The sequence below is a fragment of the Dendrobates tinctorius genome, unplaced genomic scaffold, assembly GCF_039654945.1.
Source record: "Dendrobates tinctorius isolate UK_male_01 unplaced genomic scaffold, ASM3965494v1 ptg000060l, whole genome shotgun sequence".
NCBI lineage: Eukaryota > Metazoa > Chordata > Amphibia > Anura > Dendrobatidae > Dendrobates > Dendrobates tinctorius.
The window spans coordinates 37789240-37806677 of record NW_027361728.1 but is presented as its reverse complement, the minus strand read 5'-3'; the positions used below and the strand labels follow the sequence as shown (position 1 = coordinate 37806677).

The following is a 17438-nucleotide window of genomic DNA, read 5'->3' as shown; positions in this document are numbered from 1 at the left end:
ATTAATAGGGAAGGTCTTACGCTTTTTCTTTTGTAGTCCACTGAACATGAGTTCTTGGGCTGTCTTTTTTGTTCGCTCCTCTACCAGCCCCATGGTAGATCTGATTGCTTTAATAAGTTCATCCGTAGATTCTACTGGGAACGTATCTTCCCCAACTGAGCTGCTATCTGAATAGTGCGTTTTATTTGAGTCCTCCTCTGACCCTGTATAGTCTTCTTGAGAGACCCCTGAGGGGCTGGATCTATCCCTAGTTTTCCTATCTGCATCCGCAGATTGTAATGCACTTACTGACTTACAAACTTCTGTTTGAATTAGGGACCTCAGACTATCCGAGAATGAGGGAGTCTCCTCCGCTATCGTTTTGTTAATACACTCCTGGCATAACTTTTTATTCCAGGCTGCTCCTATGGGACTTTTACATAAAGCACATTCTTTATTCTTAAATTTTCCCCTACTTTTCTTAGGGACTTCCTATACTCCACCCCGCCAATGTATGTAAGAGAGGGAGGAGAGGGAAGAGAGGAGACAAGAGAAAGAGAACAGACATTAGAGTACTGGACTTTCTCGTAGTTCACTCACCACTCGGACGCTTTCACAACACGGGTACCGGATCTGGAGGCTGACTGGTCTTCTCACTGTCTCCTAAGGAGACTAGGGACCCCTCCTTCTTGCGTTGACGATCCGCCCGTGCGCTGCCCGAGCGGCCTCCACTGCTGCTGCGGCGTGTCTGGCTCTTTTCGTGTGAGCGTGACCGCCTTTCATTTGCTTCCTGGCGTGGTTGTATATGCTCTGGCGAGGGGCTCTCCATCCTGCCGTATATGTCTGCTGCTATCCTGTGCTGAGAGCAGTCACATCCGACCATGTACTGGTGTAGCGACGCCAGCTACTACCGGTTTAAATAGCAGCCCCCAGCTTCAAGCTGCTTAACAGGAGCCACCTAATGAGAGCCGTCACCTTCAGCCTAAGAGGGAAGGTTATTCCTCTTTTTTTTTTTTTTAAATTGAACCGCCTGGTCCCCGTACCCCGCTTGCGCCCTCCGTGCGCGCGCGCCACTACCTGTGTCCGCGCACCCCCTAGTGACCGCGCACACCCTCCTCTGCTGTGCGCGCCACCTCTACTTCCGGGTCGCCGCTTACCACTTCCGGTTTAGCGTCGGCTTCCTCCCAGCAAGGCCCGCCATGCGCGCTACCAATGCGCGCGTCCTTGCCGCCCTGGTGTGCTCAGCGGCGCGAACCCGGGTCTTCCGGTGAGCGCCTGGGCCCCGGTCACCTGCGCTCTCCCTCTTCCTGAGGAGAAAGGATGGACGATCCACTATACCGCCAACGTATACACCAGGTACCTTCCAGAGCCGACTTCTGCGGGGACTGGCGTCTGGTCTCAACAGGGCGGGTACACCAATGTGGCACCCCCGAGGAGCCATATCTTCGCCCAGGCACCGATGTGTCACATGGGCTGCATGGCCACCGTACGTCGACAGGGAGGGAACACGAAAAGTGGCCTCCGTGGACGTCTTTACAGGGTACATTTACATCTTGGAGGGTACACCGCCTGTGGTCTCCAAGGTATCCAGCTTCACCCAGGCATCTGCCCCATGGGCTGTGGCCATGCACTCGCTCAGGGGGGACATAGGAATATATGGCCCCCGAGGCGACTACCGGTACCTGGTGACGGGTGTAGCAGACCGATGCCTGCCAGTAATCACCCGACCCAGGCCCAGGCATCCTCTTCTTTCTTCCATCAAGAGGTTTTCATCTTGAGGGTTTCCCATCGAGGACAGGAAACCAACTGATGCGGAGAGAGGAGCCGCCCCTTTTATCTTGAAGGTTTCCTGTCCTCGCTGGGCGGATCCCCTCTCTCGTGGTGCCGTCATGTAGAATGGAAAAAATATAATGGTTATCCCGAAAGTGACAACATCTATAAAGTACTTGGGAATATATTTGGGGAGAACGCCGAAACAGATTTTTGATCTCAATTATAAGCCTATCATAGACAAAATAGAGAAGGAGTTGGAGAGGTGGGGAAATCTACCCCTCTCGCTGCTGGGTCACTGCCACCTAATCAAGATGACAAGCTTAGCGAGATTACTGTACCCAATACAAACTATCCCAATGTTAATTCGTCACGCAGATGTTGTCAGATTAAACAGGGCCTTTTCTAAATTCATCTGGAGGGGTAAATGAGCGAGATTGGCTATAAGAACTCTAATGCACACAAAGGAGGGAGGGGGAGTGGGATTGCCAAATATTAGGGGATATAATTTATCGTGTTTAATGAGGAATGTAATAGAGTGGATTAAAAAAACGGGGCGATATACTGACTACAAATTGGAAACGGAATTTTGTGGTTTGTGGGACCTGACGGCGCTGCTACATACGCCGCTGTCACATATACCACCAAACATGAAATATTCGGTAATATGTAAAGATACCATTGCCACATGGAAGGCAGTAAGAAAAAATCTAAACATGTTGTGGAGAGTGTCGAAACACCTGAATCCTTGGGCAGTTCCTGCCTTTAGATTAGGAAGAGAAAATAAATTATACACAGAGTGGTTGGGGAAAGGTATACAGACGTTAGGGGACTTACTACATCTACAAGAAGGCCGCTGTTTGACGGGATTAGAAGTGATAGACAAATTTGAGCTGCCGAGATTTCATTTGATGTTATATAGCCAATTAAAGCATTATGTATTAGACCTCCTTCAGGATGTGAGGAAGGAAATCGATTCAGAAATATGGGAGGACTTGGTTACCAAAGACATTGGAGAAATAGCTATCACCTCAATATATGGGATGTGAGGGACATATTACGCCCTTCAGGGAAGGGCAAAATATTTCACAAATGGGAAAAACATATACATGATGAAGAACTTGAGCATAAGATTCTGCGGGGCTGGGAATTGGTAAGAAAGCATATCATCAATGAACAATGGAGAGATAGTCAGTTCAGAATAATGCATAAAACAATATGTGGCTTCAATATACCTCCGACTCCGCAGAATCTTGATAGGCAGACAAGCTGCCCAAAACAGACACAGAACATGGGTTGTGGTCATGTCCCAGGACACAAGAACTCTGGTTAAAAGTCCAGGATATGTATCTGAAGATATGTGGGATATGGGTAGAAGTAGATCCATTGTGTTGGTTGTTTCACTTTACGACGGGTAAAGCAAGCGGGGGACGGCTACATGACTTGTTTCACACCATTGCAATGGTGACAAAACATCTAATTCTGCAACACTGGCTAGCTAAAATACTCCTAGGGATAAAATAGATCAAGGAAGGCTTAACATCGGTCTTATTTTTGGAAAAAAGAGAAACAGAAAGAAATAAAGATAAAATTACGAAAAAAAATTTAAAAAAAATGGAGAGTGTTTATAGAAACGTCACTAGAGAAATTCAAGACTTAATGAGCGCCTTTGTGGATTCGGCTTGGTATCTATTAGAGGATTTGAGTGGTAATCTTGGTAAACTGAAATGAGTTATATGAGCTATATGGAGAATAGGATGGAGCTGGAGATAAGGTGTCTGATTTCAGTCAATGTAATCTATGAAAAAGTGGACGTAAGGGGGTTTGATAATTTTATATTTGTTACATTTATTTTTGCTTCTATTCAGGCTTAGGTGATAAGCATGTTTAAATATGTTCTTTTTAAAAATTCAGTGCAATGTTTATAACTTGTAATATGCAACTTCATTAAAAAATCAATAAAAATGATGTTTCAGAAAAAAAAGACACACCTTGCCATTCCCCTGGTGGTCTGCTCTAGTTCCCGAGGCTTCCTCTGATCAAAACACTGATCGTAGACCAGCTGGAGCCAGTGGTCAGCGATGAATATTGGGGTTTGCATTGATCCCACATTTATGGGAGATATATTTGTGGTGTTGTAACGAAGGGACAAACAAAACGCATTAACTCACATCACCCTGAGACCAGCAGAACCCATCCAACTTAATATTGGTCCGATGGATGGTGCTAGCCACGCCATGTTTTAAAAACTTCTAACAGACCTAGCACATGCCACAACCAATCCCATATGAGCTCACCAAGGAGAGGTATGAGAGTGTAACCTTGATCTAACAAAAAGCAGAATTTGGGTGTCTGCCATTCTGGAAGACATAGTTTGATGTGAGAGTGGTAAATTTTCCTAATCAGAGCACTTCTGCCATAAAGATAAGATTCTCCTGTGTATGATGGGCCTCATATAAGATGCTCCAGTGTATCATGGGCCCCATATATAATGATCCAGTGTATCATGGGTCCCATATATGATGCTCCAGTGTATGATGGTCCCCATATATAATGCGCCAAATATTTAAAAAAAAAATAATACTTAACTCTCCTCGCTGGCTGCTGCTCTGTTCCAGACTCCTCAGTGTTGCCATCTTCCAACTCTCTGCACTGTAACTGTTCAGGCAGAGGGTGCACAGACCAGAGGTTATCGCGTCCTCTAACCTGAATGTCACAGTCAGAAGACAAGGAAGACGCCCTGTGGAGCGGGGAGAGGAAAGTACTGCAAGTGCAGGGGACCGGAGCAGGCGAGGGGGTCCATTCGCGGGCGCCAGCACTGGCACAGACACCAGGCCACCATAGCACGCTGATGTCCCCGATGGTGAGTGGGCCGCCCACCCGCTAAGGGCCCTGGCACTTGCCTGAGTGCACAGAGTGCTGATGCTGGTCCTGGTTGTACAGTACAAGCACAGTGGATGAGATGTATGGAAATCCCATGCCCACTGTGCTTCTATTTGACGCAGTGTAAACTCACCCATGGCGTGGGTTTACGACTAGCATCTCTGCAACAGACATGTCCACAATAGGAATATATTGGATGCGGTAAATCTGCATTGTTCAGTGAACACATGCGGACTTACCTGCTTGATTAGAACACAGTGAAGATACGCTGCGTCCAAAGAGCTGCTAATTCCGGATCTAGGGCACATAACCTTAAAAATATAATTTATCACAATTAAGCTAAAAAAAACCCATTGAAATAACATGCTGGGTATCGCTCTTAGAAAATGTGAAATGTCACAGTACAGAAAGTCTCGGAAATGCTAGCTAATAATGGCTCAATTCTTAATCAAATTCATGTAGTTGTGACCTTATACTATCACTTACACGGGTCATTCGTGTTCATTTCTTGTTTTTTGTTATATTACTACTGTATTCTTCTGGATGTCAGGTTGTTTGTGTCTCAGTCTCTGTCCACACTGTTATTGGAGGTCAGGAATTAGAGCGCTGTGTCAGATTCAGTTGGGGGGGTGCTATCATTTCAGTAATAATTCTGCATGCTGCCATTAGTCTTAATATCAAGACAACATAGGGGAGCTTCAATGAACCTCAGTTTAATTCAGTTAGGTCTGGCGAAAATTATTTAGATTCACTTTACAATGGATTTACTGAGTTAGGGAAGGAAGCCATGCTGTAACATCATTAATGTTAACCCAAATGAAAATTTAACAGGTTAATTGCCCTAGAATCAAGCAAAATATGCAATTGTTATTTTTGACCATTAATAATAATGTTGGACCTATTTTGGATCCACTGTTTCCAGATCAGGATACTTCTCAAGGAAATCAATGAAAACCTGCCACGTCGAGATCAGATTCAAGTCTAGAGTTCACCAGGTTAATATTAGCTTACAGCAGCAAATAGTTTTATGTGTGGTGAGACCAGACATCACAATCTCTGTGCATGATCACTACAATTAATAGCCCTGCTTACTAATAACCCTGACTCCTGCTCTCCAGGTCTCAGCTAATTTAATTATTACCTACAGTCACCTGTAACAAACAAACAAGAGTGTGACTGAAACATCTGTTGGGATCAGGCATAAAACGTCAAGGACAATTTTGTAAAATCGCCAAACCAATAGCAAATGTAACAAAATCCTGGTATTCCCAATCTACATTGAAAAGTTCTGCCTGGTTTGTGCTTTATGCATTTATTTTTTTAATATTTGAAGTAAAAGGTTTTTTTGTATGGTGAATTCAGGTATAGCTAAAATGTAAACATATAAGGGGCTGATAAGCAATTTTAAATTAATGGGTTATTTGCCCATAGATACATTCACAGAATTTTACACATATAAAGATACCTGTCATGAGGGTGTCACGTCTAGTCGAGCGAATTTGTTCGGATTCAGTTCGCAATATGATCGGCAATGAATATGGTTTTTACAATATTTGTTGAACACAGCCGAACGTCATTAGAGTCAATGAGAGTAGAAATTACCGAATATGTTCGGAACCGATCATCAAACATACATTCAGCACGAATAGGTACTAATATGGCAAATTCAGATTCGGCAACCGAATCCGAACAAATTCGCTCAACTCTAATTACGTCCCCTTGCGAAACCTGAAGTTAGAAGGTCACAATGAGTAATGAATCGCAGGTCCTCTTTAGTGACGGTGTGATTTGTGTCCTATTTTAAATGGATTTTCTTTCCATTCAGTGCTGAAAGGGTTAAGGACTTTTTCCATGCTGGCTGGGAACATACAGGTTGTTGTTCCCAGCTGCTGACATCATCTCCTCTCACTACATATACTAGCTCTGGGCATTTCTTCCTTGCTGGTGAAATAATCTTCTTCCTGGAAAGTGTTGAGCTGAGTAGTTGAGAGTAGTATTTGAAGTGTTCTGTGTGCAGTAGTCTGTGAGTGTTTTTCTCCTTGTCCTTATTTCTATTTAGTTTGTTTGCTCCTCTGTCCATCATTCTCCCTATTTTTGTTGAGTGTTTTTGTATGATAGTGGTTTTCAGTTACCCCTGTCTTTGTGTCTTGTTTCCCTTACATTTCTGTTATTTGTGTCCCATGCCTCATTGGGTGGGGAACGGGATAGATTAGGTTTTAACAGAAACATAGTAATGTCAGAGTCCCAGACCTTTCTACCATCAAGAGTACCCCTGGGATAGGAATTATTAGGGTCTCAGTTCCAGGGACAGTTTTATGTCCCTATCCCTTATCCCTAACTTCACACCATGACAATGGACACCTTTTTTTCCCCCATGTAACATTCCTGGAATGGAGAAGGGAGGATGGAAGCGTGAAATTTGTAAGCACCAAAAAATAACAACCTAAAAAGTTATATATTTTTTATTTTACTTTGTTCAGTGAATTAATAAAAAACAAACATAATACTGATACAGTTAAACATGCTTAAGTACATTATTAGCATATTGTTACAAAGACTTTTGTGACTTTTCCTCTAAACTTGTGCCATGTTCCCAATTATTGCCAATTTCTTATGTATCCAGTCACAATAAGAAAAAATCTCAGATACATTTAAAATTAAATACAAAAAATACCTGATTTATTCATTTTTTTTTACTTTGAAACCCATGTACCAATATAAAAAGCTAGGAATGTAAGTTACACAATGTCTAGTATATACATGTCAGAAAAATAAAAAATAAAGTATAAGCCCTTCTTTTGATGTCACATTTATTTCTTTTGCACAGAGGTTGATTTAATAGCATGTGTCTTACTTCATATACAGTATTTCCTATGGGATGATTTAGCGAATCCTGCTTTGAGCAGGGGGTTGGACCAGATGGCCCAGGAGGTCCCTACCAACTCTACGATTCTATGATTCTATTGTAATAGGGATCAGAAGCAAAGTATCCTAAAGATTATTTGCATAAATGGCAACTTGAACATTAAGTCTGATCAGTCTGTTACACAACAATCTTCTGTTCTATATTTATAGGAAAAGTTTGCGTGTGACATGTATTTTTTTCATTCAAATCCCTGCCCATCCTCTGCTTAGGAGGAGGTGGTCCTAGTCAGTGACTGATGGCTATTTTCTATTTTGGTTTGCATGCTTATACAAAGAAGATTGTCTATCGGATAGCAGGACCAAAACTTGGTCTTCTGAAGCTTAGAACGAGCAGGGATCTTAATGATAAATATAATAATTATTGATTTCTTTCTCATAAACCTGTACATCAATCAGTTCAATTTATGGGCAGCGTGTCATTGACCCGGACAAGCTGAACTGCATTTCCAAGTTGACAGGTTCCCATTAATTATATTTGACCCTCTCATATGTGTCTTGCTGCTCCATATTTTTTTTTACACTGAATGATTTTTCAACATATTAGAGAAACCTGAGAAAACAGTTTTTGAATTATTATTGCTTGTAATTATTGTTAAAAGTTGTTATAGCCAAATGGAGAGGGCTGGAAACCTAGAGGAATTTCCAATCTAAAAAATGTCAGATCTCCGGAGGCCTCAACTAATGCCACTTCTCATAAATTCACAATAAATGCTCATGCACACAGCATAATCCGGCCATTACCATACGACCTCCATGTGCACAGGCTCTATGGGACGAAGGCATATAAGGGCATAAACCTTCAAATATAAGAATTCTGAGAGTGTAAGCTACAATGTTTTTGTCATGTACATATGAAATTATTTAGAAAACAGCCTTGGTATGCTTCTGTATGAAATCCAAGAATGTACAGTTGAGGGCACTATCCTGGCACTATACAAAATAGAGCTGTAATAGGACTTTGAGCGTAAACGCCAAAAAACAGACTCGGCAAAATTTATATTCATAGGACAGCAGCACGGCAGATTATCTTGCTGTTCAAGGGTAATATCCATGCTTGCTTCACTTATTTTCCTCAAAACTCGGTCAACTTGACATTATTGAAGGAACTGCACTTGGATATCATAAGGATGATAACATTGGACCTGACACAGAGTTTGTGCACAAAAACCCACCAATGTCTCTAAAAATTTACAGGTCGATGGCAAATGTGTAAAATTAATTGACAATAATGTGACATCAAATTGAATCATGATGTTTAGTTGTAATTACTGCTGGCACTGATCTTCATATCAAATACAGTCATGGCTGAAAGTGTTGGCACTCTTGAAACAGTTCCAGAAAAAAAAAATGTTTCTCCTAGAAAATTATTGCAATTACAAATGTTTTGTTATACACGTGTTTATTTCCTTTGTGTGTATGGGAACAACACAAAAAAGGCAATTTGGACATAAATTCACATAAAACCCCCCAAAGTGGGCACCTTTCCAAAAGGGTGAGTATGAGGTCTTCTGCTTTCCCACCCCCCCTACCGGCAATGACTCGCGTATAAGCCGAGGGGGGGCGTTTTCAGCACAAAAAAAATGTGCTGAAAATCTCGGCTTATACATGAGTACGTACGGTAGGTCGAATTTTCCATTTTTCATCTGTTTTTTTTTTTCGTTGTAACAATACACACAAAGGAAATAAACGTGTATAACAAAACATGTGCAATTGCAATAAATTTCTGGGAAAAATACTTCATTTTCTGGAACAATTTCAAGGGTGCCAACATTTTCAGTCATGACTGCAAGCGTAATTACTCTTTCATATTGGTGATATGGGTATTGTAGAATTTGTTTTCCCTGTACCAACGATTCAGCTTGCTCACTCCGGTTCTTTTTGTCTGATGTAACATTTTGTTCAAAGTTCACAAACTATTTGTTCTGACAAATTTGCAAAAATACTCCATATTTCGTAACAGCAAGACACTATTGTGCAATGGCATGCTCAAACTTCGATGAAAACTTACTGCATATTGGTCTTTTAGATTTTATTTGGTCACATTAACTTTGCCCTAAAAGATTCAATAACTTTGAGCAATCCAATTTGCTCTCTGACCATTAGTAGGAATAGTCTCAAAAGTCAACATGTTATAAGAAAGGGGCTGTCCGGTCGAAACCGATAAATCTGCACTCACTCTGTATGACTACAGACTTATGAATCCCTCAGTGCACACAGTATTTTGCGGGGTTTCGCCGGTTTCAGAATCGGGCTCGGAGGGCATTCATGGGTTATACATACCGCCGGCCAGTGAGCATGACCTCACTCTCCAAACACTTGTATAGAGTGAGGCCGTTCCCTCTAGTCAAACACGCCCACTGGCCGTCCATGTCACTGGTCAGGGTCCGGCCTCGGCTCAATATAAGCGTATGGAGCAAAGCTGCGCCAACTGGCTGGGGGTATGTCTAACACACATACCTTACAGTCCCAGGTCTGAAAGCGGCAAATCCCTGCAGCGCACGCTGGAGGGATTAATAAGTCTGCCGTCACACAGAGTGACTGCAGACTTATCAGTTTTGACCGGACATCCCCTTTAATAAATACATATACAGACATTTTGATACTTTGCTCACCAAACATACAAACTCAATTTCATCCACCTATATAACTATACATAGAATGCCACCAAACACTTTAAAAAGAATCTGTCACCAGGTTTTTGCTACCCCATTTGAGAAAATATCATATAGAGAACAGGTATAGAGAAACAACATTATCAAAGTTAACATTAAATAACATGAACTTTATAGAAATCATTAAAAAGGTACATGCACAAATAGTCAAAGATTGGCACCAACAACCAGCAAAGGTCAAGGTATCAACATGTAAAAGAAAACCTTTGGTTTCAATAGTACAGATAGATATGGGATCAGATATACATAAATGGTATAGATCAATGTAAGATAAAAGGAAGTCACCATATAGCACATTCTATAAGAATATAGTCATAAAACTAATAATATACAATAGCACAAAGTAACAAGTAGCAATGTTACCAGAGCTGGAAATGTGATGCCAGGGACCCCCTACACGCGTTTCAATGCCAGAGTCTTCTTCCGGCTCTGGTAATATTCCTTGTTATTTATTTATGCATACCTTTGGTTTGCTGTTGTTTATACCAATTTTTGATTGGGAATTTGTCTCCATATAGAGCACTGGTTATACTTATTACTCTGTGCTATTGCATATTATTAGTTATATGATTATATTGTTACTAATTGTGCTATCTGGTGACTTCCTTTTATCTATACAATTTATTTATATCTGATCCCTTATTTATCTGTACTGTTGAAACCAAAGGTTTTCCATTATATGTTGATACCTTGACCTTTGCTGGTTGTTGGTGCCAATCTTTGGCTAGCTGTGTATATACCTTTTTAATGATTTCTAATAAAGTTCATGTTATTTAACCTTACCTTTATAATGTGGGTTCTCTACACATATTGTTTATATGATATTTGCTATGAGAGTGTTTAATTCCCTTGTTAATTAAGTATTCTTTATAATTATTGCTATTAATATATATTATTGTGAGGTACCCATACAACTTGCTGATCCATGCTCTACTCCAACTGAGAGCTGCATGATTTATGGGCAAAGACCTTAATTCCAGCACTAGGCTGTTTGCTGCATTTGTGATCTGCAGTTTCACCTGCTGCAGATCTATCAGTTCTCAGAATGCTGAGCCCTGTATAACCTCGCCCACACTAGTGATTGGTAGCTTTCTGTGTACACTGTGCATAGGCAAAAAGCTGCGGATTAGTGGTGAAGACAGCATTTTCCAGGTCAGGAATAAGGAGGACTAGAGGGCGGCAGGTTTGCTAGTCCTCTAGTGATAATCTCCTGCTGATAAAACCATGATCTAATCAAAACTAGAGCAAGAAGCCCAGTAAGTGATGTATCGTTGGAATTAGAGTCTCTATCCATTTATTATGTTTCTCTCAGATTAGGTGGGAAAAACCTGGTGACAGATTTCCTTCAAGTTAGTTTCCACATAGAAATCATGATATGATGAAAAAAATTATCGTATCGGCCATAGAAAGTGACATTTTCCCATTTATACTCTCGCCAGTAAAACAATGTAAACCAATGACACACAGATCCATTTCCTATGGCTAAGGCTAGTTTCACATTAGCGTTTACGGCCGCAGCGTCGGGCTGCGCACGGCCGCCGCTAAGCCCCGCCCCTGCTGCGCCTCCGCCGGTAGCTCCGCCTATGGACGCAGGACGCTGCATGCGTCCTGCATCCCCTATGTTTTGCACTGGGGACACAGGCCATGCGCAGGTATGCGTTTGGCGGCGCATGCGTCCTTTTGACGCTGCGCCGACCAGCGCCAAATGCAACAGGTTGCAATTTGGTGCGCTCGGCGCAGCGTCAAAAGGACGCATGCGCCGCCAAACACATACCTGCGCACGGCCTGTGTCCCCAGTGCTAAAGATAGGGGACGCATGCAGCGTCATGCGTCCGTAGGCGGAGCTACCGGCGGAGGCGCGACAGGGGGCGGGGCTTAGCGGCGGCCGTGCGCAGCCCGACGCTGCTGCCTTAAACGCAAATGTGAAACTAGCCTTACAATGATTATTCTCACTCACTATTATATTTTATGCTTTGCATTTGCAGATCACATCTATTTAACTCACAGACCTGAAAATGGGATGAAAAAAATTACTTAACATGTTATGTTTACAAAAAGTTTACTCATGTCCCCATTATGCTAAAAAGGAGGATCAGGGAATGTTCTAAATGAAAAAGAAAACTGTTTAATAAGTTGCATTATGGGTCAAGAATGACATTTATTTTAAAATGTTAGGAGAAATAGTAAAAGCATCTCACTGAAAAATAATATAACATTTATCAAAAATGCCACAGTGGTAACACATTTATTGCAACAGTACATATAATCATGAGTTTCATTATTGCAAATGTGACTATTGTAAATTCTCATAAACTGAGGCATATAAAATTAGGGCAAATTGACAACTCTATCATCAAAGTGTACATAGGAAAATACAAAATTGTATAGGAACATTATATACAAAGGCGTAAAATTACTTAGTGTACAGAAGTATATGATGCATACAATCTACTATACATAGGCAGCTGATATTAAAGGGTGTCTGACACCAGGTTTTTGTCACCTAATCTGAGAGCAGCATAATGTAGAGATAGAGACACTGATTCCAGTGATATATCACTTACTTAGTGTAGTTTTGATAATATCTTTGTTATCAGCACGAGATTATCACTAGAGGACTAGTAAACCTGCTGCTAGGTAGTCCTCCATATTCATGAGCTTTGTATAACCCCGCTCCAACCACTGACTGGCAGCTTTCTGTCCATGTTCTGTAAACACAGCTGTCAATCAGTGGTGTGGGCGGGGTTATACAGTACTCAACATTCAGAGCACTCCTAGATCTACAGCAGATAAAACAGTAATTTAATCAAAATGACATCAAGCAGCCTAATTAGTGACACATGACTGGAATCAGGGTTTCTGTCTCTAGATTAAAAGGGGCTCAGATGGGGTAGCAAAAACCTGTTGACAAATTCCCTTTAACAAATCAAAATGAGACAAGCTGTGCCGATGGCAAAATTTGGCCATTTCTTCACACCAGGAATTTCCATTCCATGATAAGTGACAGCTCAGACGTAAAAATAATCAGAAAATATTTGATTATATAAAAAATGTATGTTTTCAAAATGCTGAGAATCAATTTCGAGTAACATACAAATAAAAAGATGTAACAGACCAGTAGAGCTGTAAACAATATGGTGAATGATCGGTCCGGGGTTTTTAAACATGATGTGATCGTCATTGAGTTTTAACATTTTTTTGCCAATTGGTAAATTTGGAAACTACTAGAAACAACTAGAAAGGTACCATTTATCTTTGGAATAACAGCCCTCACGTTGAATCGAACAATATGTAAATTTGGTGGGGATACCTCTAAATCTCAGGTGCACCTCTATAAAAAGGATATAGATAGAAAATTCAAATTGATATTTTGGAAAAAGTGAAAAATATTTTTGATATGTAATATTTTATCATTTATTTTATTATAATCCAGTTGATCACCTGTGTATGATATCTATTAAATGTTTTTCTTAAACAGAAGCAGGCATTCTGGGGCTGAATCTAGCACATCCCACTATATAGAACACATTGCGCTCTCACCTTCAAACCATCATTTATGTTTTTCAAAAAGTCACTGTTCTTGTTTTTTTTTTCTTGCAGTATTTGTTGATGCTTTCCTTTATAATGCTGCCCGTGGTTCATGAATTTTGCACAAAATAAAAATTGTTTATTTTTGTATTTTACCTTTTTTCAGCAAAAGTTTAGAAACTTGAAAAAAAACAAAAGATGCAGTTGTTGAATCGCCCAACAACATCTGGAAAACACCAAACTTTGCTCAGAAAAACAGGTGAAAAAAACAGGTGAACAAAAAAAAAGGCAGGAATTAGAAAAAGAATAAGACGCAAATGAAAAAAAAAAACCTGAGAAACACCAAAAACTAGACAAAAAGGCACAAATGCAATAATGAATTGGGCCCTTTTTAATGTACATAAATAAATATGCTTTGGAGACATAAGTGACCACTCTGGTACTGTAAAATGCAATTATCTGCCTCAAATACTTTATATGTGGCAAACTTGACTGATTTACAAAGATTTGGCCTGATTTTCACATGCAGTAATATACACGGATATTCATTTTTGGTCGGATTTGGACCACAATCTGTGTCTATAAACCCCGCCCTATGAGCGTTGCTTTTGACAACTTTAATTTTTCTATTTCGTTACATTGATACTGAACTGCTTTGGTCTAATGACCCCTATACTCATCAAGGGACCATGTGACTGGAGATCAATGCAACGTTTTTGAGAGATGTGGAAAAAATTCTGCAAAGTAAGAATGCTGTCAAGGGAGTGTATCATCAGAAAATGACCTCCTGTTTAAATCAGATTTCTAAGCTGTATATATTTTGCTTTGTAATGCATTATTTTTTTCATATCACTTTATTGAAAAGATAAAATTAATAATCTTGAAATTTTCACACTGATGAATGGGGCCTTTTTAGGCTATTACTTCCTGTCCTTTCAGGAAGAGACTGATTTTTCTTATCAATGGAGGCAGGGTTACAATGACAGGTAACACCTCTCTATAATCAGCTGATACCACAAGATCCACCAGTCACAGCTGATCCTGATCCTCCTCCCTTCACAATGACCTTCCCACCTTTGTACAAGCTCAGTAGACTATAAGACAAAATATACGGTCAGGATCTGACCACTATAGCTATGTACATATATTATTTCCTTAAACAAAAAAAAAAAAGAGTACGAGTATGACACTTAAAAAACCCCAATATCCAGAGTGAAAATTGCAAGATTGAAGAAGTACGCAGCCCTACACAGACCAGCCAAACGCAAGTGTGAACCCGGCCTTAGAGAATTAACCCTGGATCTTCTGTGGATGTCGGTGTGTGCAAATCCCTCAGTCTCTACTTTTCAATTCCAGACAGACTCATTGATGTTTGAGTTCAGAGATCTATGGGGACCAGATCATCACTTCCAGGGACTCCTTGTTCTTTTTTTATGCTGAAGATAGTTCTGAATGATGGCTGTAAGTTTAAGTCATTATCCTGCCCCAGAATACATTTGGATCAAATCCATTCTCTTGTTCACTCACTTTGCATGTTCTTAATATTAACATATCTATGTTTTAAAGCATTCTTAGATTTCAGTAATTTTTCTGTACCTGCCTAAAACTTATGCACAATACTATAAGTCACTGCCAAAACTGTTTGGCAGGGGCTGTCCCTATTGAAAACACATGCGCACTTTGCCAAGCTGAGCGTTCATCTATCTGAGGCTAACAAATTAGGTTCACCCAGCTGACAAAAATATACCGTATCAACCCAGAATACAAGGAATTAATATGGTGTCACTTAGTCGGCGAGTTTATACAGAATTACAAAGTATCTTTTGAAATGAATGGATTGTGTGTGTATTGCATGGACTTGCTGGGTTTCTAAAAGCGAGGCACACTCTTTGCTGCTGCTCTCCATTTCAGTTATATTAGGTTCCTTAATGGGGGACTACCCCCAATATTGCTTAATAGGACATTGAAAAACATGTATTCTAACCTGGACTACCCTTATAAAGGGCGTTTTTACTGACATTTAACAAGCTAAGTGACTTTTAGGTTGGATTTTGCGCCCATTTTGTTGACTTTACTTTTCATTTTAGAAGCAATATACCTCATAGTCAGCATGTGCTTTATAATACTTATAGGTTTATACTTACAGCTCAAGTGCAAAATGCATCAGCCTTAGTTTTATGGCTATATTGTTTTCTGTGACGTTGGACAAATATGCAATATGTCAGTCATTCTACAAAATACACTAAACCTTTCAAGTAGCGATCAACTAACCGCACCTCCTTAAGCAGTCTGGGAAATAGACCGCCTGTGGGTCTATCATTTTGGATTTAGCCATTGGATGATGGTAATACTTCATCTAACTTTACGTTTCATTCCTGCGAAATCCAAAACATATTGCAATGCATAAACATAGAATGAGAACCATAAAGTTTCAGTGCCAGTTCTGCAGATGATGATGATGAGGATTGTAGCACAGTTATAGTATATTTTTCATCTGTATACAAGAACTACCTGAGCGTATTGTTGCAGATGTTGAAAGGGTTCTCTATGCATTTTTGCTTATTCCCTCGCATCCATACAAAACACTTACTGTTTATGTTCAGCTTTATAAAAATAATGATCCATAAAAACAAGAAGCTCTGTTTTTACCCTGTTTCTCATAGAATATTTTTTTTAGAAATATAAAAACAGCTGTCCAGAAAACAAAGCGCTTAAGCGTCTGTGCTTGATCCCAGAAACTCCATCTCTGTAGACTTGTGCCCCTTGAGTTTCTTCATGCGGAACTCCGCAGATATTTCCTCAAATGACTTCCCTTTGGTTTCTGGAACTTTAAAGTATGTGAAGACAGTAAATCCGAAAAGGAGAACTGCAAATATGATGAACACGTACGGCCCACACGCGTCCTGAAAGTTAGAGCAAAGAGAGCCTTATACATTATACTTTTATATGTGCCCTATGTGTTATGCAGAACAATATAAATCAAAAAATAAAATATCACAATATGTAATACATTATAAAGCCATCTAACCTATAAGACATTTTCTTAGAAAGTATTACTATGTTTTACAAAAAAAATTATAAGCCTCAAAAAATGACATCCAGGTTTCAAATATTAAAAAATTATTTAAAACAGAATGTGATGTCCTTTTCCAACTTGCATTAGTAACAGCGGACTCTTTTTATAAGAACTCATTCAGTTTTAAGTACATATGAATATTTATATACAGTATGTTCGCTGTGCTGGATATGACTGATATCCTTTAAATTATTTGTTCTCACCCTTGGGCAGATTTCTGATGAACCGTAGCTCTTATGCCGCCAGTTCAGTTTTTACTACTGACCCTTAATTTTTTCAAAAGAAAGTGCACGCATGTGCGCATGCACATATGCATAATTAATTCCCAAATTCCACCACAGTGCACAGAATGCTAGATTACGTCTGACATTGGCCAGTGTCAGGACATTCTTGTAGGTGGAGTTAGAGTGCTCTGTTCTCCTATCCTTCTCCTACCTATGTGATATACCCAGCAGTCTCTATGTATCCAATGTGTTGTACATGCATCAGTTTCAGTATATTCAATATGATGAATATATAGGGTGGGCCATCTATATGGATACACCTAAATGAATACACCTAAATAAAATGGGAATGGTTGGTGACAAAGTGAATTGGTCGTCGTG

General features: G+C 40.1%; 1 protein-coding gene across 1 annotated transcript in view; it reads right to left on the bottom strand.

The window, feature by feature from the left end:
• Positions 1-12367: 12367 nt before the first annotated feature.
• SLC2A2 (solute carrier family 2 member 2) overlaps positions 12368-17438 on the bottom strand; it is an 88153-nt gene continuing 83082 nt past the window's right edge. Inside the window, exon 11 of the mRNA XM_073578865.1 lies at positions 12368-16660. Coding sequence (XP_073434966.1) covers positions 16469-16660 — 192 coding nt within the window. The 3' untranslated portion in view covers positions 12368-16468. The remainder of the gene's footprint in view (positions 16661-17438) is intronic.